Source organism: Penicillium psychrofluorescens (genome assembly GCF_964197705.1).
Source record: "Penicillium psychrofluorescens genome assembly, chromosome: 1".
In the NCBI taxonomy this organism is placed as follows: Eukaryota; Fungi; Ascomycota; class Eurotiomycetes; order Eurotiales; family Aspergillaceae; genus Penicillium; species Penicillium psychrofluorescens.
Genome location: NC_133439.1, coordinates 759,186 through 780,711, shown reverse-complemented (window position 1 = coordinate 780,711; position 21,526 = coordinate 759,186). Strand labels below are relative to the sequence as shown.

Sequence of the window (21,526 nt, the reverse complement as noted above, 5' to 3'; positions counted from 1 at the left end):
CGGGAGAGAGGTGATCGTGATGGTCGACGACGGTAGTCATCTCGGTCGTGGCGCGGTCTAGAATAATCGCGCTTCCGGTCTGCAGCCGGCTTTCGAGGAGGCGAGCGAGAATGGTCTTTCATCCCCAGATTCCAGGAGACAACATCAGTGACAGTTCAAACCCAGGGAGGCACTTGGTCCTGTTGCGAGCACGGTCTAGACAGCAGCATTACCGTGCGGGGAGGGGCGTGTACCGCCAGGCGAGCGTGATCGGGAGCGGTCGTCATACATGCGGCCGTCTCGGTCGTCGCGGGATGGGTACGTCCGGCGCGAGGGGCCGGAAGGAGGATGTCGGCTATTGTTGTCTGGATAAGGATGGGACATGATTAAGAGACATGGAGGAAGAAAGGTATTCGAATAGAAAGGTTGAAGAGTTGGAAAGTCGCGAATGTCCAGTGGAAGCGGAGGATGAGAGACCCGGCAGAATCCCGACCACCTTGACGTTCCAGTGCCAGTTGGCAGGAGCTATAGTTTGCATTGTTTATCTTCCTCCTCCATACGGAGAGTTGATCCGACAGCTCCCCTCGTTGCATCATCGTACAGTGGGTCGTCCAACGCCCGATCCACCATTATTCCGCGATGGAGAGTTCTGATTCGGGCCATGCTGCAGTCAAGATGACGGTCCAGAGACGATCAGTACATATCAGCCGCTCACAGTCCACCGATGATTCCCCGTGCCCCGCGGTGGGATAAGTTGCACCGTGGGTACGACATGATCGATTGCCCACACATATATCCAGGCAGGGTCCCTCATTCCATTCGACCTCTTTCTCGCACACATCACACACCATGGCACCGTCCGAAAACGCAAACCACCGCGCCTGGTGGAAGGAATGCTCGGTCTACCAGATCTGGCCTGCGTCCTTCAAGGACTCCAACAATGACGGCATTGGCGACATCCCCGGCATCGTCTCCGAGCTGGACTACATCAAGAACCTCGGCGTGGACATCGTCTGGCTCTGTCCATCCTATAAATCGCCGCAGATTGATATGGGCTATGACATTGCCGATTACTACAGCATTGCGCCCGAGTACGGCACGGTCGCAGACGTGGATAAGCTCATCGAGGGCTGCCACAAGCGCGGCATGAAGCTGCTCATGGACCTGGTGGTCAATCACACGAGCGATCAGCATGAATGGTTCAAGCAGTCGCGCAGCTCCAAGGACAACGAGTATCGCAATTGGTATATCTGGAAGCCGGCCAAGTATGACGAGCAAGGCAACCGACAACCTCCCAACAATTGGGTCTCTCACTTCCAGGGTATGTTTTTAAAGAAATTATTTTGCTAGGCGCAGACACTAATACTGTTTCCAGGAAGCGCCTGGCAGTATGATGAGAAAACGGATGAATACTATCTCCATCTATATGCAACGGAGCAGCCTGATCTCAACTGGGAGCACCCGCCGGTGCGCAAGGCCGTCCATGACATTATGCGGTTCTGGCTTGACAAGGGCGCTGACGGCTTCCGCATGGACGTGATCAATTTTATCAGCAAGGACCAACGATTCCTCGACGCTCCCGTCAAGGACCCGCGCCAGATTTGGCAGTGGGCGGATAAGTGGTACGCCAATGGACCGCGCCTGCATGAGTACCTCCAGGATTTGGGCAAGATCCTCAAGCAGTACGATGCGTTCAGCGTAGGCGAGATGCCATTCGTCAAGGACGAGAGCGAGGTGCTCCAGGCCGTGCAGTTTGACCGCAACGAGATCAACATGATCTTCAACTTTGAGCATGTTGACATTGACCACGGACAGTACGACAAGTTCGAACCCGGCAGCTGGAAGCTCACTGATCTCAAAAATTTCTTCGAGCGCTGGCAGACCTTCATGTACAACAATGATGGCTGGAATGCGCTTTACTGGGAGAACCACGACCAACCGCGATCGATCGACCGATACACGAATGCCAAGGAGGAGTATCGCCTCATTGCGTCGAAGATGCTCGCTGTTGCTTTGACAATGCAAGCCGGAACGCCATTTATCTACCAAGGCCAGGAATTGGGGATGCGCAACGTGCCCCCGTCATGGGGTATCGAGGAGTACAAGGACATTGACTGTCTGAACCACTGGCATGGGTGAGCGCCTTCCCTTCGAGTTGAAAGAATCTTCGCTGACTCCCACGCCTAGAATGATCAAACAGAAACAGTTCGACACCAAAGCCCAAGAGATCGCCCTCCAGGAGTATCAGAAGAAGTCGCGCGACAACGCGCGCACCCCCGTGCAGTGGTCCGCCGCCGAGAATGCCGGGTTCACTGGTCCCGGCGTTAAGCCGTGGATGTCCATCAACACAGACTACGTGCGGATCAATGCCGAAGCGGAAGTCAAGGACCCCAACTCGACCTACCACTTCTGGGCGGCGGTGCTTGGTCTGCGCAAGGAATACCTCGACATATTCGTCTACGGGGACTACAAGGCCGTCGACGGCGCCAGCGAGGAAGTCTACGCCTACACGCGCCAGTACAACGGCTCTGGACGGACCTCTGTATCGCATAGCTCCAATCTGCTGAACAAAATCGAGACCCGGGTGAAATCATCTGAAGGCCAGAAGGCACTGGTCGTGTGCAACTGGACCGAGAAGGATCTGAAGTGGGACGCGGCGGGTAATGGGTTTGCGAAGGTGAAAGAGGTGCTCCTGGACAACTACGGTAGCGCCAAGGAGGCCGCGCCGCGGATCTCGGGCGACCAGTGGTCTTTGAAGCCGTACGAGGCGGTGGTGGTGCTAGTCTAGCTCTTTCTATAGACATTATACACTTTTGGTTCGGCAGTCTCCGATGTCCCCGCGGTGATAAACGATAACGATAAGCATCACAGCACCACTTTCATTCTTCTTCAACTCATCCCACATACACATACGCTTCACTCTACTCAATACCACAATGACATCCTCCTCCCCTTCCTCCTCTCAGCCCGCGCACCTCGACCCAACCACCTACCCACGCACCCACACCAACCCAACCCAAAACATCCACCTCACACTCACCTACGCGCCCCTCGACCCAACCATCTACCTGAACCAAACCTCCTCGCCGGCCGCAGGAGCAAATGTTCTCTTCCTTGGAACCACGCGAGACACATTCCAAGGCCGCGCCGTCTCACAACTAAGCTACACCGCATACCCAGCCCTCACATTCAAAACCCTCAGCGCCATCGCGGAGACCGCCGTGGCCACGCACCAGCTGCTCGGCGTGAGTATCGCGCACCGTCTGGGGATCGTGCCGATTGGGGAGGCATCGATTGCTATTGCGGTTAGTGCGGGACATCGCGGTGCGGCGTGGAGGGCTGGCGAGGAGGTGCTGGAGGCTTGTAAAGAAAGGGCGGAGATCTGGAAGAGGGAGGAGTTTGTGGATGGGGGGATGGAGTGGAGGGCCAATGCTGATCGGGATGCGGAGGGGAATCTAACGAAGTGAAGGGAAGGGAAGGGAAGGGGGAATTCACAACTAATCGGTGCCGGGATATGATGAGAGGGCGATTCAAATTCGGGATTGAGGCCCGAGGTATAATAATAATACAAGATTCTTTCCACATGTACATGCTGGGAACACAAACACGATCACTCCGTCTTCAGTGGTTTACCCTCGCGCTGCCAGTCCTTGATATGCTCGAGAACCACCTTTGCCGCCGACTCGGGTGTATCCTGGCGTCCGATACACTCCACGAAGTCATTATCGGGGTCTATCAGAAAGGAGTCAGTGGAAATGTAAGAAATGTCGTATGCACTGTTCACTCACCCATCAGATAGAAGTAGATGCTGTGATCCACCAAATAATCCTCACCAGGCTTCACATCCCGGGGCGTGCTGAAGTACACCCGGTATTGCCGACAGACGTTCTTCACCTGCTCATACGTCCCCGTCAAGCCCACAATCCCCGGATGAAACTCCTTGAGGTACTCGCGCAGGACCTCGGGCGTGTCTCGGACCGGATCGCAGGTGATGAACACAGGCAGAAACAACTTCTCGTCCTTGGTCTCCAGCTTGACCTTCTCGATGATCTCAGCCATCTTGTCCAGCTCGTCGGGGCAGATATCCGGGCAATGCGTGAAACCGAAGTAGACCTGAAGAAACTGGGTGAGTAAATGTTCCTCTCCTGACGCAGAAGAAAAGAGGGCTGGCCGCATACAAAGCTGTATTTCCCCTTCAGATCCTCCTGCGTGAACTCATTCCCGTTCAAATCCTTCAGCACAAATGGGCCCCCGACCTTAGGCTTGCCGTAGCCCTTGCTCATCTCTGCGATGCGCTTGCGCTCCAGACGCTCCTTTTCGATCTTAAAGTAGACCATCATGCCCGCGCCCGTCAGGACGAAGAGCAGCGCCGCCTTCCATGAGAACGGCCCCGTCCTGTTGCGCGACTTCAGCTCACCCATTGTCTTGTCGCGTCCGAGGAAGGCGCTCGAGGAGAAATTCTTGGAATTGAGGAGTGGGTTTGCTGCATTGCGCGGTTGGGGCCGCGGTGCTGGGGTGTAGGCTCTGCGGCATTGTGCTGGGCCGTGGTGCCGGGGGAGGGAGAGGATACGAGGTTCCGTAGAAGCCAAAGAGCGAGTGGCTTGGCCGAATAGGCCTGGGGCCCTAGTTGTCAATGTCATTGTTGTTGGTTGGGATTGTCTGGGAGGGAAAGGAAGTGAGAGAATGATTTCTCCGGATCGCCGGTCCGATTCGACCTGGTTGGTGCCTGAGGCATCATTTCTCTCTCCCAAACTATTTGCCGGCCAAGTCGGTACGAAAAAAGCACTGCTAGCATGGTTAAGCTCGATAATCACCTGTATGGCAATTAGGTAGTTGACACAAATATTCTCAATATCTCGAGTGTCTTGGTAAATGTATTGAACACGCCTTTCTCGGGAATATCATCACGGCACCAAGACTACGAGACTCCATCTACACCGAATTGATTCTACCTGAACATCGTACGACCTTGCATCCCCGTTCCGTGCTTACTACTATTACTCAAAACCAACGAAGAAACCAACAACTCCACCATCCTTTTTCTCTTTTGGGCGCTAACCGAAAGAAGCCACCCACTGATCTCCCGTCCTGGGAGCAGCGTAGCGGGTCAAATAACATGATGATTTGATTACATAGCGCAGAGGATAGATCAATCAAATCCATGGAAGCAAGTACATAAACAAGAATACAGTAACTAGGTCAAGAACATCCACGTGTTGGGTCCTTCGCTTCGGGAAAGGATTCCCGAATTTACTAGGTACGCTTTCCTCTCAAGGCGCGCTACACGATCACTTCTGGTAGATCCCAACGGAACGCGAGGGCTAGAACTGGGGGGTTTCCAACACTATGCTTGGTTCCCCCTGGTTTGGTCTCCACTTGTTTGATCCTGCGGCGGAGTGCCACCAGAAATAGAAGATCAGATAAGATCAAGGAGTCTTTTTGCTAGCACTTCATAGATTTCCTTTATTCATGTCGGCGTATCCCATATTTCTTCCTGTAATAAGGATGACATAGATAGAAATCAACCGGGAATGGATTGATCAAACAAAAGACAACGAAGTAATGGACCCGAGCCACAACTGCTGTGAAATCTAGAGTAGGAGTGCTAGACGAACCAGTATTCCAGTCTCCACTCCATTGTTGGAAGCGAATTTCGGGCCATTCTCCAAGTACTCAAAGACCGGAGCTTGATAATCCCGAGTCGTCCTGCGCGTGGGTATAAGTAAGAGCTCAACTCCCTTGCTAGGATCCAATCTAACATTCACATTCAAGCCCTTTCTACAACCTTCAACTTCCGTTCAAAGACATCTGTCATCACAATGCAGTATTTCCGTGTGGTTAGCCTTCCTCTCTTCTTTTGCCTTCCTTTTTTCTTCAAACTATGCAGGAAGCGTATAAGCTAACAAACCTTTCCCTAGCTCGCCATCGCCGTCAGTGCGTTCCTCTTCGGAGCCCATGTCCAAGCCACCTGCCCGGTGTCCTGCACTTCTGAATGCGGGTCAGAATGTCTGAGTGTCTCCGACACGGCTCTCTGCCAAGAGCAGTGCATTGCGAGGTGCTGTGACTCCTAAGCTCTTGGGGCATGGCGCCGAGAGCGAGGGTTATGTATGGAAGAAAGAACATGTTTGATTAAAGTGATGGGGGCAGGAATCGTGTTCTACTAGCTAGCGCGAATCCCACTACTTACGCTCTTTTTGTACTTAAAACACACCAAGGTTACCTAATCGAAGCAAGGGACATTGGCTTGTTTGTGTAGATGTCGAAACAAAGACTTGGTATTGAACTATCTATCGTCCACAACGCCATAGAGTCCCTTATTAATAATAATAAAAAAAAACTCCCCCGAGTGATAGTTACAACATCACCTCTCCTGCTGCTCGCTCTTGAGAGTATTCCCCGGGCTGCCGTCCGAGTCACCACGTTGCCCACGCTCACTCGCCTCAGACGAATAATACACACGACTGGCCTTTTTCAACTCCCGCTCCAGGACTTCAGTCAGCGCATGGAGGAGCCACTCGACCTCGCTCTTCTGGCCCAGCAGGGGATTCGCCCGGTCGATCCAACTCCAATTCTGAAAGACTTCTCTGTTATCTTCTTCATCGGTCTCTCCATCTCCCCGGGGCCTGTCCTTGCCCGAGATCAGGCCGAGATAGTACTCCCATTCCAGGTAGTCGAACTCCTTGAACGCATTGCTGGTGGCGTACTCCATCAACTTGCGCACCTCGCGGAACAGCAGGTAGTTGTAGTGATGCACATTCTCGGCGGTGGTGTCGCCGCGTCGCCGCGCCGACTCCTCTTTCCTGTGTTCCTCGGCTTCAATGGTGTTGCCGTCGTTATCCTTGTTGGCTTCCACGTCCGAAACGGCCTCCGCAGTCGGCTTCTCGCCGGTAGTGTCCCGAATCCATTTGTCGATCCAGGAGGTATGCATCAGTCCCTTGATGCGAGTGCCGAACGACTCGTCTCCGGGTAGAATGGTGATTTCACCCACGAAGATAGTAACGTCGCGCATGAACCGGACGAGTGTGTCGCCGATGTTGGAGATGAGGATGGTGATAGCGGGGACTGCGAGAAGTGACCAGAACACAAAGAAGGATTTGCCGAGGCTGCTTAGAGGGTACAAGTCACCAAAGCCGATGGTCAAGAGGGTTGTGTATGCGAAATAGAGCGCCCGGAAGTAGGTCCAACCTCTACCAGCCTCAGAGCGCCAGAATACCACCGCGCCGAGCAGCCACAGCGCCATCCAAAGAATAATAGATATGGTGAGGGAGATCCATTTGTGTTGTACCGTCGCCAGCTGTCGCACTTGCCGCATGACGATGAACTCCTGCTTGCGCTGCTCGCGTGTGCTGCGTCCCTCGCTATCAGCAGCCTCCTTTCCCAGGCGCGGCACTACCCGATTGTAGAGATTCTTATCCGAATAGGCCTGCTTGACGAGAAACCGACGAGTGCGCGAGGTCAACACATCCGCTATTTTCTGCCGACCCTTCTCCAGCGTCAGGGTTCGGATCGAGGAGATAATCAAACCCAGAATCACAATGCCTCCGACCGCATATGGGAAGAGCAGGGAGCGTCCGAGGTGGGTGATAGGCGCGAAGTTGCCGACGCCGATGGTCAGCAGCGTATAGTCGGCGAAATACAGGGCATCCAAGAACCGCCAGTTCTCGACCTTGGCATAGACAGCGGAACCGCCGAGGAGGTAGAAACAGAAGATGATAGTCTGCAGCATCAGCGTCCGTTGACTCGTGGTCAGTTTGTACTCGCGGCTGTAGTGGCCCCGATATGCTCCGTAGGCCGTCACCACCAGCAGGGAGGAAATGATAAAGTAGAGGATTGCTGCATAGGCCCCGTAGAAGTATGCCTGGGAAAAGACGTGGCCCGAACGCGATGGAACGTCCCCGACCACTCTGAATGCGATGAGAAGCCCGATCAACAGGACCGATGAAGCGTACCACCCGATAATAATGATGGGCTGGGCCACTTCAAACCGAATGCGACGCGCCATGTTCAGCGAGAGCGTAACATTCGCAACGACTGCGCAAGCCAGAGAAAGTGCATTCAGCCCGATCACCCTAAACCAAAATTAAAATCACTGCCTCGAGCATGAAGCTTGATTCGAACGTACCAGTTGGGATCCGCAATATCCAGGGAGCCGCCACCTTTTTTGGTTTGCATTCGCCATGTCTGTGCTAAGGAGCAGATGTTGAATGCGCTGGCCAACGGCCCAAAGGTACCCTGCAATCGTAGTAGATGAGTCTCTGCCCTTTTTTTTTTTTTAATCTTATATGGAGTAGGAGTATCTTCGTACCGCCGCTAGAGGATACGCGGTGTTTGCAAGCCACCACCGCGCAGCCTCTGGGTGTCGATCGTCGATTTCAGCTGGATCCTGATCATTTTGCGTCTCCTTGCGCCCCGGGTTTGAGTCGAGGGCACCAGCTTCGTCAGCGACGGCATCGTCGAGGCCGGGATCGTTCATGTTGTGATTGCCAGACGGCGAGGTTTGAGCAGGGTAGCTGGCGGGCAAAAGCACAAAATCAAGGGGTTAAAGGGAATTCGCAGCCAGCCAGTCCTATGAGATCATTTAAGGACATTTTTTCCAGCTGATCCTGGACCGATGGCTCGGAGGGGACTAGGGGATCAACCCGTGCAATGGATCTGATCGCAGCGCCGAATCAAGCTTATGGGCGCCGAAAATGACAGCAGGGGCGGCCACCACGCCTCACCATTGGGCCTGCCAAACATCAAACAACGGCGCGATCGACGATCCCTACGGCGACGTCATGTCACGTGGTCTACGGCCCTGGTTGAAGAGCCACTCGCAATAGAGTGTACCGTGGAACATACATACAAGAAGAAAAAAAGAACCATATGTGAAGCTAACGGAAGAGAAGATAGATACAGCCCCGGTCAGAACAGGGTGCAACTCGGTACGTTGCATTTGTACATCCGACAGAAACGGGTGAGAACAAGGACGCCAGAACTCCGCTCCCCAGCACGGCCGGGATGAAATTACTCGTCAGAGAAGTGAAAATGGGTATCGGAAAGCGTGTACTGTGCAAGGGTTGGGCTCGGTTCTATACGACAAGCAGTTCGTTATACAGGAAGTCCTGACCGTGTCAACGGCCCGGAGTCAGCGCGTTCGGGACTGTGCTGCCCCCCTGTGGTGAGGGTCGTCGAGCGAACCGCGGGTCCACATCTTCGTAGTAGTTACTACCGGAGGCGGGCACGGGGGACGCAGAAGGGCGGGGAACATCATTGCCCCAGCCAGCGCGGGCAGGAATGTAGGACTCGGTGCCGCGACTGTAGAGGCTCGTCGGGCTCTCCTGGGGCATGTATTGCCCATCCACCGACAGTGCGTGCGGCTCGCTGTGCTCGGACTGGGCCGACAAATGAGCTTCGTAGCGCCGGGATTGCGGCGTCATTTCAATTGCCTGTCCAATGGGTTCCGGTTCGGGCGATGAAACGGCCATGCCGATAGCGGGCTCGTAGGATTCCTCCGGATGACCAACAGGTCGTCCGTAGGAATCGAAGCTCCGATTCGGGCCCGCGCCATAGCCAACCGGTGGAGGTCCGCGTGGGGGTCCCCGGGGTGGCATCATGCCTCCACGACCACCGCGGTGGGGTCCCATAGGTCCCATGTAGCCGCCTCTCGCACCAGGGGGAGGAGGGCCGTAAGGTCCAGGACCCATATATGGCCCTCCGCCACGGCCATAAGCACCACGGGGAGGATAACCACCCCGGCCGCGAGGCCCATACCCAGGCGCGCCGCCTCGATAAGAGCCCATACTGCCATCGGAGTACTGTGGACGAAGTCGTGGGTCCGAGGGGTTTCGCGTCATGGGCCCAGCACCGTAAGGGCCTGCGGGTAGCAAGTTTCCAGCCTCATCTTGGCGGTACGGTGTCCCACGGCGGTCCGCAGGAGGTATCGGAACATCGTGCAAGGGTGTCCGGGAGGTGAGTGAAGCGTTGAGCGGGGTGCGATCGTCATCGCTGTCCCGTCTAGCCGTGCTGAACGATGCGAACGTCGGGTTCGATTCGGTGGGAGGCGAGGCCACAATTGGTTCTTTGAATTCGGTCTCGATCGGCGGAGGTTGTGCTACGGCGAGCGCAGCGGAATTCTGGCGATTGTAAAAGTTCTCCCCACTCATCTCCGCATTCTCCGCAATCCGTCGCTTCCTCGCCTTGCGGCTCACCAGAGTCCGGCGCATCGCACAGGTCACCACCCCGCAAGACACAAGGATGATGGTCGAGGCCAGCACGATCCATCCGCCCCATTGGAGATGTGGCACGAAAAGTAAGATATCGACCAGGAACGCAAGGAGAGTGACAAGTAGAGTTGGTAGAAGGAGGATGAGAAGCGCCAGAAGAAAGCGAGGCGAGTGCGACGGCGCGTGGAAATGGGCCGTGGCCGCCAGGCAGAGACAAATGAGGGTCAGGAAGGCGGCGACCGGGTGGACAATGAGAATCGAGGATAGCGATTTGCGAGCGCTCGAGGGGAGGTTGAAGTCGTCGCCGGTACTATTGATATCATCTGGAGAGAACTTAGCGCCGGGTTCACCGAGATCAGGCAGAAGCGAAAAAAGACAGGGTGAGACGAACTGCTCGTGTATCCTACATGGATATTGGTACACTTGTCGCCGTGACAGTAGCCAAAGACACCGTAGTCGACATTCTGGAATGTCGCCAACGGTATTCCCTTGACGATCGGGGTGGAAAGACACGACAGCAACAGGAGAGCAAAAGCGACCAGCAGCAAAATGGTGAGCGGCGTCGCTGGCTTGAGCAGCATGATGGGGAGAAGGAGAAGGCGACGCCGTCGCGGTAGAATTCGAGCCGAGGAGAAACAAACGAGCGAGATCCAAGGCCTAAGTGACAGTCCGGGACAAAGGGGACGATCCGATCTTAGCGCGACATTGGCAGGGACCCCTCCTGAGGCGGGGGGGAGGAAGGGGAGGCTGGGAGTGAGTGGGTGGGAAGAAGAACGAAGGAAAGCGTAACGAAGGACGGGGAAAGAAAGAATGCGAATGAGGGGGACGGAACAAGCCAGTCAGGAAGAAAAGACAGCGGCGACGATAAGCGGGAGGCGAGGAGGACCGCAGATTGGACGATGCGGTGGCCTGAGGCAGCAGTCAGATGATTCCTGTCCTGAACCTGCTTCACTTGTTGAAGGAACTACTTGTCTATTAGATCCATGCAATAAGAATGACTGCTCTCCTATCTTGCGCCCATGTCCCGGCTGCTGCTGCTACTCTAAGCACAGATCCCTGTTGCCCGGCTGCTGATTCGCTCTGCGGCAGGAATCCAGCTCGGGGAAAATGCCCTTAACGTTAGATTGGTCTCGCCAAGGGTGGCAATCTGATTGACCAGTCCATTCTCCACGTCCCGCCGACCGTTGAACCTGTACAACCCCTTTTCGCCTTGGTACCATGTCTGCTGGTCCCGTGGATTGATCATTGCCACGAACTTGCTTACACACTCAGGCCTCGCTTGAGTGTGGCAAGGAAAACCCGAATCTCGCCTTGGTACGGAGGCTGGGAAATCGGCCAATCGATGGTGAAACAGGATCTGCGTTTCAAACAATTTATTATGGGATTATATTGACGGATTCTCCTTTCGGGGCACGGGTCCGGTTATTGACGTTCTCTTAGATTACATTCCGCTTCTTGCCCCGGAAAACGCTGGGGCCGGGGAGTCTGGACTCGACGCCGGTGGTCCACAACCCGCATACCGGCTAGCAACCACGTTTACTTGAAACAGCCATGTGGAAGAGCTAATGCCATTGCGGAGGAGCTAGTGATGGGCCTTTGTCGCGTATACCAATTTAGCCGGTTGAGAAGGAGATAACGGCCCATTCTCCAAGGCCCCGACCGTATCCTGGCCCTCCAGGGGATGGGTCGGAGAGGCTAATTAAGCTTATGCGAGAGCTTTCCCTCCAGTATCTGACCACCCCCGCGCTTGCCTGGCGGGGATAATTGTTTTTTCTATATAAAACACAAGAAGTCGATCCATTCTTTCAAGAAGTCAAGTCAAGTTACATGAGAAATAAACGTTGTTGATATTGGTATCCCAGTCCGAAGAGATACAGGCATCCGCGAAGGATGGCTACACAAGCATCACGGATCCGTTGCCATGGACCTGCATCTCTTTAACAGATGGTTCAAGATATGCACATGTCTACAACAAGAATATTCGGAACGGCAGGCTGCGTCTGAATGCAAGGGCACTGAGGACTCGGAAGAAACCAGCAGAAACAAGCCGTAACGATCTTTTCCAGGGCGCACTCTTTGCTGGCTGCCATCGGGTATTCACTGTATGAGCGCCGATTGCACAACAAGAGCAGCAACGCATATACTACGAACATGTTCATGCAGCTAATTACTAAGTCTGTTATTAAGAAATACCAGCAGCTTGGGCCTGCCGAGTTGCAGGCCCCTGCCATAACACCTCGTAAATGGCGGTGGAGTCCAGTCATGGCAGACAAAGCTATTACAGTCAAATTTCTGTCTCTTAAGTAAATTGGTTGTCTCGGTTTTCGTTTTTCTTGACTGCAAAAGTACAGCCTCCGGGTTTTCAGAGTCTGGTGAAGAATCAAGGGGTCTTGCGACCAGCCACTCCGGATACACACGAGCAACGAGAGGGACGAAATTCAATCGTAACTACTGATAATGGAGGATGTATCCGAAATTAGATGCTAAGAAATAATTTCAGAATCGCTAGGATTTGCGACGCAGTATAGATCTACTATAGATCGAGCCAAGCTTCGGCGCACCCATGGACACGCGGGTGATCGGCGCAGCCAATCAACAATACAATCTACACAATGAAAACGATTCCAGCCCTCATCTATCTGGAACAATGTTTATGATCTATCGGGTTAATTTTTATATTGTCTCATTCAGTCCAATCGGCCTAGTTCCTTGTTGGCGGCGGGACTGGGCGTCGGTGGCTGGTGGCTGGGGGAGGCTGGGGAGTGACGGCCACCGCTGCCATCTGCACATAAGCCCACCTTAGCTCTCTGTTTTTTTGATTCACTTCGAAGCTCCAGTTTTTCTGTCTGGAATGCGTCTCCCGTGAAATTGCTATGCACAGCGCATTTTGGGGCTGCCCTCCAAACCATGTCCAATCCTCCTGGCCCAAAACTCAACTTCAGTTTGCGGAATGTTAATAGTATGTACCCGCGCGGGTGTGACTTGAGAGAAATACTGACCAGTTCCCAGCAAACAAACCCGAATACAGCTACTCAGATTCGCGGCAGTCTGTCGCAGCATCAGACGACTACTACTCCTTCTCTGATCGCGGCGCCTCCTCCAGTCCAGACAGCCGAGTGACCGCCATGCGCTTTCAGACGCCAGACTCTCATGTATCTGCGCCATCTCCGGTGTCACAGACTCGTCAAAGCCCACCCATGGCCGAGTCCAGTCGTCGGGAACAACGGGTTTCACAAGGCCCTCGCCCAGGCACATCCAGCACGGTCCGTTTTGGAGAGCAGAGAGTTTCGCGCATCAGCGCTAACTCCGACGAGACGCCTCGGCCTGTTCCGCGCTACTATACGGGCACTGCTTCCACGCCGGGTCTGGATGACTCGCCCTATGTCCGGTTCGCAATTGACCAGCTGACACGCGACGGGGTCGCCCAGCAAGGGAGACCTAACTCCGTGTCCAGCAGAGACGACTATCCTGTGGACCGGTTGATATGGGACGAGGATCTAGGCTACTTCACCCGTGCGCGAACGCCTATTCGTCATGATCACACACCTCCAATGCGTCAACAACAACACGCAGCCGCATCGCCGCAGGCACTTCCGCAAAGAGCAACCTCTGTGGACCCGGAGACATTTGTCGCTGTGGACCCTCCCGAGCAAAGCTTGTTGCATCCCCCTCTGGATTACTTACCGGTTGCTCTACGGCCATGGGCTCTAGCACCGGTGATATTGTACTGTCTGCTGATGGCCGCCGGCGTTGTGTTCTGCAACATCTGGTCCCACAGGCACCACGGACTATGGGGGTACAAGGAACTGGGTGATTCACGATACTTTGTGATGGAGTTTCTTCCCCAGATTCTGGCCATGCCTATCATAATCTGGACGTTCGTCATCCAGGCCGCTGTTTATCGCACAGCACCCTTTGCTATCATGGCCGCGGAGAAACCGCTCGGCCGGGTAATACAGAAGCTACCCATTCTCTCGCGGAATTTCATCTTCCCCGACTTTACCCATTTCAGGCATGGAGAACCCATGCTTGGATTTTCTCTCTTCACAATCTGGCTGTCCAACTTCTTCTCGATACCCCTTCTGAGCTGTCTGTTCCAAGTGAAGTATTACCCTGTTGACGGCCAAAGTCCATGGAGGTGGACGTCTGTGCAAGCGATCGGCTGGGCCTTGGTGGGCACCTACGGGGTGTTGGCCATTGGGCTAATACTGCTACTGGCTCGCTTCGCTCGAGGCTGGACCGGTTTGATGTGGGATCCAACTAGCCTGGCCGATCTGTTCTCCATCATCCAGCGGTCCAACATTCTGCACGACTTTGAACATTCTGAAACGGTGCCATCGGTCAGGGAAACTCTGGATCCGCGCGCCCTTCGGTTGGGCTACTGGCGATTGTCAGGCAAGGAAGATACCTTTTACGGGATTGGTGAAACGGACGCTCCAGTACGAACACCGTCGCTGCATCAGACAGAAAAGAGCCGAAACAACCAACAGCACAGCCTCGCCCGAGTGTGCTTTGATATCGAGCACCAAGGACGTTTTGGTAGCGATGTGTTTGACCACCACCTATACTCGCCCTCTGCACGCTACCGTTGGACACCATGGTACCTGAGGAAAGCATCTGTGATCATCTGGACTATCATTTTCATCGCGCTCTTCCTAGCCTTTGTCCTGGTCAGCTTCATCCACAACGCCATCGAGGACGGTTTCGCTCCGAGACTGCCCACACTACCATCGATCAGCGCATTCTCCACGTCCAACTTCATTTATAGCTTCATCCCAGCCTTAATAGGCAACATCCTCTTCCTCATCTGGCAGCCAATCGACGTCTCCTTCCGCGCACTCCAACCATTCGTCGAACTATCCTCCCCGCACGGCGCGACCGCTGAGAAAAGCATTCTCCTCGCCTACCCATCCAGCTTGCCAATCCAAGTTACATTCCAAGCTTTGCTAAACGGGCACTACAAAGTAGCCTGGATTTCACTAGCTAGCGTCCTCTTCGGCGCAATCCCCATCCTATCCGGTGGCGTTTTCATGGCGCTATGGTTCCCATCATCCAACGACATCCGCATCTCGGCAGCTATGCCAGCCTTCTATGCCCTTATCGTCTTCTGCGGTGTTTATGCCGCCTCTTTCCTGACCATCTTCCCTCGTCGCTATCGCTATCTGCCACACGATATAAGCACATTGGCTGATCTCATGAGCTTCCTGTATCAGTCGCCGTTGCTGACTGATAAGCTGCTCCGCGAGCCTAGAAGCAAGACCGATCTTGTGACAAGACTCATCGTCTCCCCGCCAAGTGAGCGCGAGCTGCCTCTTTATGGCTTTGGGATCTATGTTGGTCGTGATGGAAAGGAGCATCTTGGCATTGATCGCTTCTCGAGACCTGGGAGGAGCGATATGCTTATTACGACGGGGACAATGAAATAAACTCCCTGGGGGTTTATTTTTGTCTCTCTTACTTTTGATTTGATGATTTACGGCCTCTCTCATGTTATGGTCACGAGTCCATGATCTCGATCTTGTTCCGCCAACTTCTTCAGGGTGGATCAAAACGAGACTAACGCCTGTATGAGTGGATCTTGTTGTGTTGCATTATCGGTGTTGATATCTATTTTTTGTCTGTACTTCTAGTTAGTCGCATTCTGATTCATAGAGAATAATGAAAGTCCAACGGTTGAACATTTATGAAAAAGAACGCTCTTAATCGTCGCTACGTCCTATCCGATCCAGATCCAGCCCCCTTAAATTATGAGCCTTGCTGAAATGCTGAGTTTCGTTCTATATTCGGATCTCCCAGAGCACGCTTAGACCCCAGTTCAAAGTCAGAGGGGAGACTTCGATGAATGGTGTCTGGGTGGGACGAGTACGCTGCGTCTACACAGTTGAACCCCGTGGTGGCGGAAATGTTTGTGTCTTTTTTGCTTTTGGTGGTGGACTTTATTTCCCCCCCTTGTTTCGTCGGTGGCCGTCGGGTCCAAACAAAGCAACAACCTAACTGAACCAACTGAACCAAATCATGTTGCTGATGAAGGACAGTTGAAATTGGTTAAAGGAATGCAGCGAAATTACGATCAAAAATCCATTTAGAGGGGTATTGAGAGTGATGCATGGATTCGGGATGGGATCCAAGGACGGATATGCAGGAATATATATCTTGTGCGCTTACTGCAGCCTTAACCCATTCTCTACTTTATGGAATGTCCTTCACGCATGGAAAGACTTCCTGGCGCTTGCGATTCATATTTCCAAGCTCTGTTCTCTATTGTCATTATCGGATTTCAGAAGACCAGCAGAATTACTGGGGAAAGCTTTATGGGGAATAAAATATTACAGTATCGCCATTGAAGTACTAAATCACAAAGACAAGACGGACAAGGAAAAAAATGCGAGCAAATAACAACAGTAGCAAAATAAAAAAGACGCCAAATGTAACAATTACCACAAGACAAAACAGACAAATATGAAAGACTGCCCGCTCAAGAAGAAAGGAGGGAAACTCGCCACAAATGCGGAATCAAGACAATGCTCTCGTCTCCATCTTTTACTTACTCCTCTACATACGCACCATTAAGGGAATATCAACCTAATCGTGAAAAACCCAGGAGAGAAAGCGCTCAAACTGGACGGAACGTATTTACAGAAGGCCACGACTTGCCTGGCTAGCGCGGCTCGGGCTGGTACGACTGGCCTCATCTTCCTCGAGGACATCGCTCAGCCGCGTGGGATGGCGGTGTCGAGGAGTTACAGAGTCCCAGCCGCCGTAGCCGGAGCCAGTGTAGTCGGCTGTCGGAGGCACGAAGGGGGCCGGCATTGGAGCCGACGAGGCGGCGCTGCTGGTGTAGCCACCCTCCGTGACAAAGTGACGTTCGTCCGTGGGGGACTGGTCGTAGTCATCGCTTTCCTCGGACAGCGCCGGCGCATATCTGCCCTGCGGATCGTGCGTGTAGTGGGAAAATTCGTCTTCGGCTTCGCTGCTGCCGACGTAAGAATGTTCATCCGGCTCGGAGGTCGGTGGCGCGTCCTGGTGTGCTGATTCGTAGTATTGCTCAGAATAGGCTGGACGGGAGGTCGCGGGATCTGATTGCACGGGCTTTCTGTTCTCCGTGAAGGGATCAGATTCTGTCGGGGACATGGGTGTGCCACCACTTTCATAGTACTGTCCGCTCGTGCCGGGGTCTGCGCCTTTGCCTTGGTATGCCGCACCTCCCATGGACGTGGCAGTGGGACCGCCGGCGTACGGACCTTCGCGCGTAGGCGGGCGGGTGTTGTGGCGGCTGGGCAGACCTTGGATCATAGGCACCACCTGCACACCACCGACCAAGGTGGGCTCTCCGTTTCGCAGGGAGTTGGTCCGATCTCGCTCTTCCTGCTCACGGCGTCCAAGCTCCTCCCACGCGCGACGCGCTTCCTCCTTGGAGATTTGGAGTTCCCGACGCATCTCCCGGAGCAAGTCCTCCGCTCGGGTCTTATCCTTTTCGGCAATCTGGGCGGCGGCGGCGGAATCAGCATGGCCCTCTCGCTCGGTCTTAAGCTGGCGGTCCAGGTCTGCTTGCAATTCTTTGGCACGTTCCTGCTCAGCTCGAGTGTCGAAGAACCAACGTTGGAACTTGCGCTCGGAGGACGCCCGTAGACGTTGGAGTTCAACAACGGCATGAAAAAGATTGGCGCCTGCTGCAGATAGATCCGTGATCTGTCGGGCAAGCTGCTGGCTTAGCGGATCTTTCTCCAGCTCTTCGTTGTTCTGTTCGAGCTTGCGGATCCAGTAGCCGGTGAGCCCCTCCCAGTGCGAGGATAGGGTTTCCCAGCGCTCAAATGCATGAGGGAAAGCGGCGCGCCGAGGTTGCTGGAGAGACTGAGAAGTTTCAGGCTGTGCAGGCTTGGCGAGTCCAGGTCCCTGAGTACCGACTCCTGCAGCCGACGCACTCTGTGTTCGGCCATGACCGCCCAATGATTGCTGGCCGGAGTCCTGTGGTGGCCTTGGTTGGCTAGATCGCTCTCCAGTCGGCTGTGTAGAAGGATAATCTTGTCTGCGACCGCTTGGCGCTGCTCTCGCAGTGGGCTGGAAAGCCGAACCAGGTGCTGCGGAGGTTGTCACTGGTTGTGCAGGGCCCCGAGGGACCCTTTGAGCTGGTGGGTTGGCAGCTACGCCAGGAGCATACTGTTCTGCCTGTGGCTGCGACTGTTGTTCTTGTCCCATTTGCAGTCGCTTCAATTCCTCCTGTTCTTTGTCTCGGGCCTCTTGCTCGGCTCGACGACGAGCTTCGCGGTCACGACGCTGTCGCATGATGTCGGTTGGAGTCCTCATACCACTCGGCGGTTGCGATGAGGACACCGGCACAGGGCCCTGCGGGGCACGCGAGGTGCCACCATTTTGGACGCGGCCATTACCAACCGGAGCGGCAGGACCAGCAACGCCTACCATATCTGACATAGAAGCATTCACCTCCTCCCAATCGGTTGTAAAGGAAAACGGGCGGCGAATGGCCTCCTCGAGGGTAAAGAGGATGGCAGATGCGGTGCGCGATGAGACCCCGGCAGTTCTCCGCGGCCAATACGAGGTATGAAGGAGCTGGTAAGGGTCGTCGACGGTGGAGCCGTCGTTATCGGTATGCGCTTCGGAGAGGGCTGGAGGTAAGGCTGCAATGCCACTCGGAGCTGGTTCAACAACGACCGGAATTGACTGCGCCGGTCTGGGGGGGATGCCCGAGGCGTCTAGCGAGACCGCACGACGGTGAGGTGATTGGCGGCGGACCTCAGGCTGGCGATGTACCCGTCGCAACGGACGCTGAGGATCACGGATATGCGATTCGGCCAAATGAGAGGAAGAGGGACGGTGCGCAGAATGCTGGCGCTGCCGCGCGGAGGTCGTAAACGGAGCTGGGTCGTAAAGGTCGTAGACGTCGTCAGATGCGCCGTAGGCGTGGTGAGACACCTCTGAGAATGGAGAGCGCAACGGGAGATGGGACGACAAAGTGAGAGGGAAACGAAACGGGCTGTTGGGGTTCCCAGATAAGAAGAAGAATAATTGGCAAGAAATCAATAATGAACCATGAAAGGTGTAAGGAGAAGTTGGGGCGTTTGTCGAAAAGGGAGAGGCTGGTGGTGGGTGGTTAATTGGGATGGCTGGGGATAGTCGCCGCAGCGGGAGCTGCGGCCAAACGTGTCTCGTGGATCATGAAGCGCTCAGTCAATGGTGCTGCAGAGGCCAGTTGGAGATGAAATCGAGCACGATGAGGTGGTTTGCGCCGGAGGAATGCAGTTGAAGCCGGGGGAGGAATGCCCGATCGACCTCGGGTTCGTCACAGAGCCGAACAACTCGTCTGCCCACACAACACAAAAGAAGCAAGTGTCAGCCGCTCTTGTTGGATTATTCCCGTCACTGCTGCAAACGTACCAATTATTGCCTGCGACCAGGTTGCGGTTGTACAGGGAGGGATTATGCGGCAGTTCAGAGAGAACCGAGTGAGAGAAGAAAGCACACGAGAAAAAAAGCAAAAGGGGAAATCGTGGAGAGAAACAAGATCTCGTAAATGAATAACGAATCCACGGTTGGGCCGGATTGATCAACGGTGATGCGTTGGCAGTCCGGACGGACTATGTTGGACTATCCTCGGTCGGGCAGGAAGGCGTCGGAGTATAGAGTGCTTCACTCGTAGAACCTCATCTGGATTCATGTCTCTTCCACACACTCACCCTCCCCTACACGATGATTCCTAGAAAAAGCCCTAAGATAGACCCATCGGTTCCACGGGTTCGTTTCGGGATCATTTCATGGTACGAACGGCTCCTTCTCCACATCTCGATCTCTCTCTTCTCTATACAGTAGGATTCCCTCAGTCCTCCCTAGGTCCTCCCTCTCGACAGAAAAGACAAAACCAAAACAACGCGAACGCGAAACACGTTCCCACGCGACAGAGACGAGATCTGGACCACCGCGACTGCAAGGGCCGGGAGAGAGCAGACTCGGACAATTCGATCCCTCAAAACGGTTCGGGACGAGTCTGCGGACGCACGATCTCGATCCCCGACCAGATTATGACCCGCGGGTCTCACGTATGCCTTGCAGACCACTCCGTCCGGGGAGTGCATCCGGATGATGTTTCGAAGCTTCGGTGTTTCAGTTTCAGTCTGGATGAGGCTGAGACAATTTGAAGATGATCGGGGGACTAGCGACGGATCGATCCGTGAAGGACCGCCCGTTGATCTGGTCGCTGCGAGGGCTGGCTAGGTATCGACCCAGAACGCGGTCGAGATTGAGATCGAAATTCTACACTACAAAGCGCAAGAGGGAGCAACGGAGGATAGACTACAGGATACAGCTGCCAGTGCGGGAACAAGTGCAGGCCACAGATATATACGGAGTACATATACACGGAGTACAGCGCAGATAGATGCATGTCAAACCCTAAGAATGTTTAGAGTCGACCGCATTTAAAGTATGTGATATCACTACTTAATGTGGTTGCAGTTGTGATTTGTCCAGTGTCACTATGGACGAGTCTATGCGCTTCTCGGCAAACGGGCCAGGCCAGCCAAGCCCTAACGAACCCGGCCTCCGCGTCTAACTACTGCAGACACACATTCGAGCGGGAAAAAAAAGCACGAAGCAGGAATTGCGCCAGCCACGAACCAAAGAAAGAAGGAAATAAATAAAAGAAAAGAAAAGAAACAAACCGGTTCAATGCATCCGTGGTAAATAATACGACAGTCGCCAGCCGGGGGGACGGCCGTTGCTCAGCAGCCAGGAATGCAATGCGGGTCTGAAGGAAATGGCCTACCCTCTGTATCCTCACCCGCCACAGTCTCGACCGGATCCCCTATGATCGGCCGCCATCGAGTCCCAGCGCTGGCGGGCGCGTTAGTGGCCGATCCAGGACGTCTGCCCATAACTTGTAGAGCCAACCGCGGTGGCTGATATCTCACATTCGGAAATCGGGCAGACGGCCTGTGGCGTACCACCCCAATTGTCCCCTCCAAGTGTCGTACGAGAGTATCACAAACGCAGGTGGATGTGGCCATGAGGACCTGAACTCTCCTGAAAGGGCATTGTTCTCGACACAGCATGATCGTCATGGAGGACAACAGTACCCGCCGGATCACTTCCGCTCCCTTGCTGGAGGGTCCGTCGAGGTGGTCCTTGCTGCACATCCATCCCTACCAAGGAGCATGTAAGGTCTGATAGGTCATGATCGGCCGTGCTGCGGTCTTTTGTTTACCACAGTGGCATGCATCGATCTGTTTTCCTCCCCGGCTAGCCACCACTTCTGGCTCTATGGCTATTTTGGGAATTATAAACATCTCCTCGTCACCCTGGCCAACCCTCTTTGCTCCATTCTTCTCCCT

General features: G+C 54.3%; 7 protein-coding genes across 7 annotated transcripts; 3 read left to right on the top strand and 4 right to left on the bottom strand.

Moving 5' to 3' along the window:
* Nucleotides 1-828: 828 nt before the first annotated feature.
* Nucleotides 829-2,767, top strand: PFLUO_LOCUS267 (uncharacterized protein; the record flags this gene model as incomplete). Its single annotated transcript, XM_073779844.1, has 3 exons — nt 829-1,300; nt 1,355-2,114; nt 2,167-2,767. The coding sequence occupies 3 exons, from the start codon at nt 829-831 to the stop codon at nt 2,765-2,767; spliced, it is 1,833 nt and encodes a 610-aa protein (XP_073634365.1).
* Nucleotides 2,768-2,915: 148 nt separating this feature from the next.
* PFLUO_LOCUS266 (uncharacterized protein) lies at nt 2,916-3,446 on the top strand (the record flags this gene model as incomplete). Its single annotated transcript, XM_073779833.1, has 1 exon — nt 2,916-3,446. One exon carries the CDS (start codon nt 2,916-2,918, stop codon nt 3,444-3,446), a length of 531 nt encoding a protein of 176 aa, XP_073634364.1.
* A 143-nt stretch (nt 3,447-3,589) lies between these two features.
* Nucleotides 3,590-4,619, bottom strand: PFLUO_LOCUS265 (Cu-binding protein; the record flags this gene model as incomplete). Its single annotated transcript, XM_073779822.1, has 3 exons — nt 3,590-3,711; nt 3,768-4,092; nt 4,158-4,619. 3 exons carry the CDS (start codon nt 4,617-4,619, stop codon nt 3,590-3,592), a joined length of 909 nt encoding a protein of 302 aa, XP_073634363.1.
* A 1,721-nt stretch (nt 4,620-6,340) lies between these two features.
* Nucleotides 6,341-8,452, bottom strand: PFLUO_LOCUS264 (uncharacterized protein; the record flags this gene model as incomplete). The annotated part of the gene is made up of 3 exons (XM_073779811.1): nt 6,341-8,048; nt 8,102-8,211; nt 8,285-8,452. The coding sequence occupies 3 exons, from the start codon at nt 8,450-8,452 to the stop codon at nt 6,341-6,343; spliced, it is 1,986 nt and encodes a 661-aa protein (XP_073634362.1).
* A 640-nt stretch (nt 8,453-9,092) lies between these two features.
* PFLUO_LOCUS263 (uncharacterized protein) lies at nt 9,093-10,765 on the bottom strand (the record flags this gene model as incomplete). The annotated part of the gene is made up of 2 exons (XM_073779800.1): nt 9,093-10,507; nt 10,576-10,765. The coding sequence occupies 2 exons, from the start codon at nt 10,763-10,765 to the stop codon at nt 9,093-9,095; spliced, it is 1,605 nt and encodes a 534-aa protein (XP_073634361.1).
* A 2,326-nt stretch (nt 10,766-13,091) lies between these two features.
* Nucleotides 13,092-15,610, top strand: PFLUO_LOCUS262 (uncharacterized protein; the record flags this gene model as incomplete). Its single annotated transcript, XM_073779789.1, has 2 exons — nt 13,092-13,143; nt 13,194-15,610. 2 exons carry the CDS (start codon nt 13,092-13,094, stop codon nt 15,608-15,610), a joined length of 2,469 nt encoding a protein of 822 aa, XP_073634360.1.
* A 1,207-nt stretch (nt 15,611-16,817) lies between these two features.
* On the bottom strand, nt 16,818-19,234 carry PFLUO_LOCUS261 (uncharacterized protein; the record flags this gene model as incomplete). Its single annotated transcript, XM_073779778.1, has 2 exons — nt 16,818-19,115; nt 19,232-19,234. 2 exons carry the CDS (start codon nt 19,232-19,234, stop codon nt 16,818-16,820), a joined length of 2,301 nt encoding a protein of 766 aa, XP_073634359.1.
* Between the last annotated feature and the right edge of the window lie 2,292 nt (nt 19,235-21,526).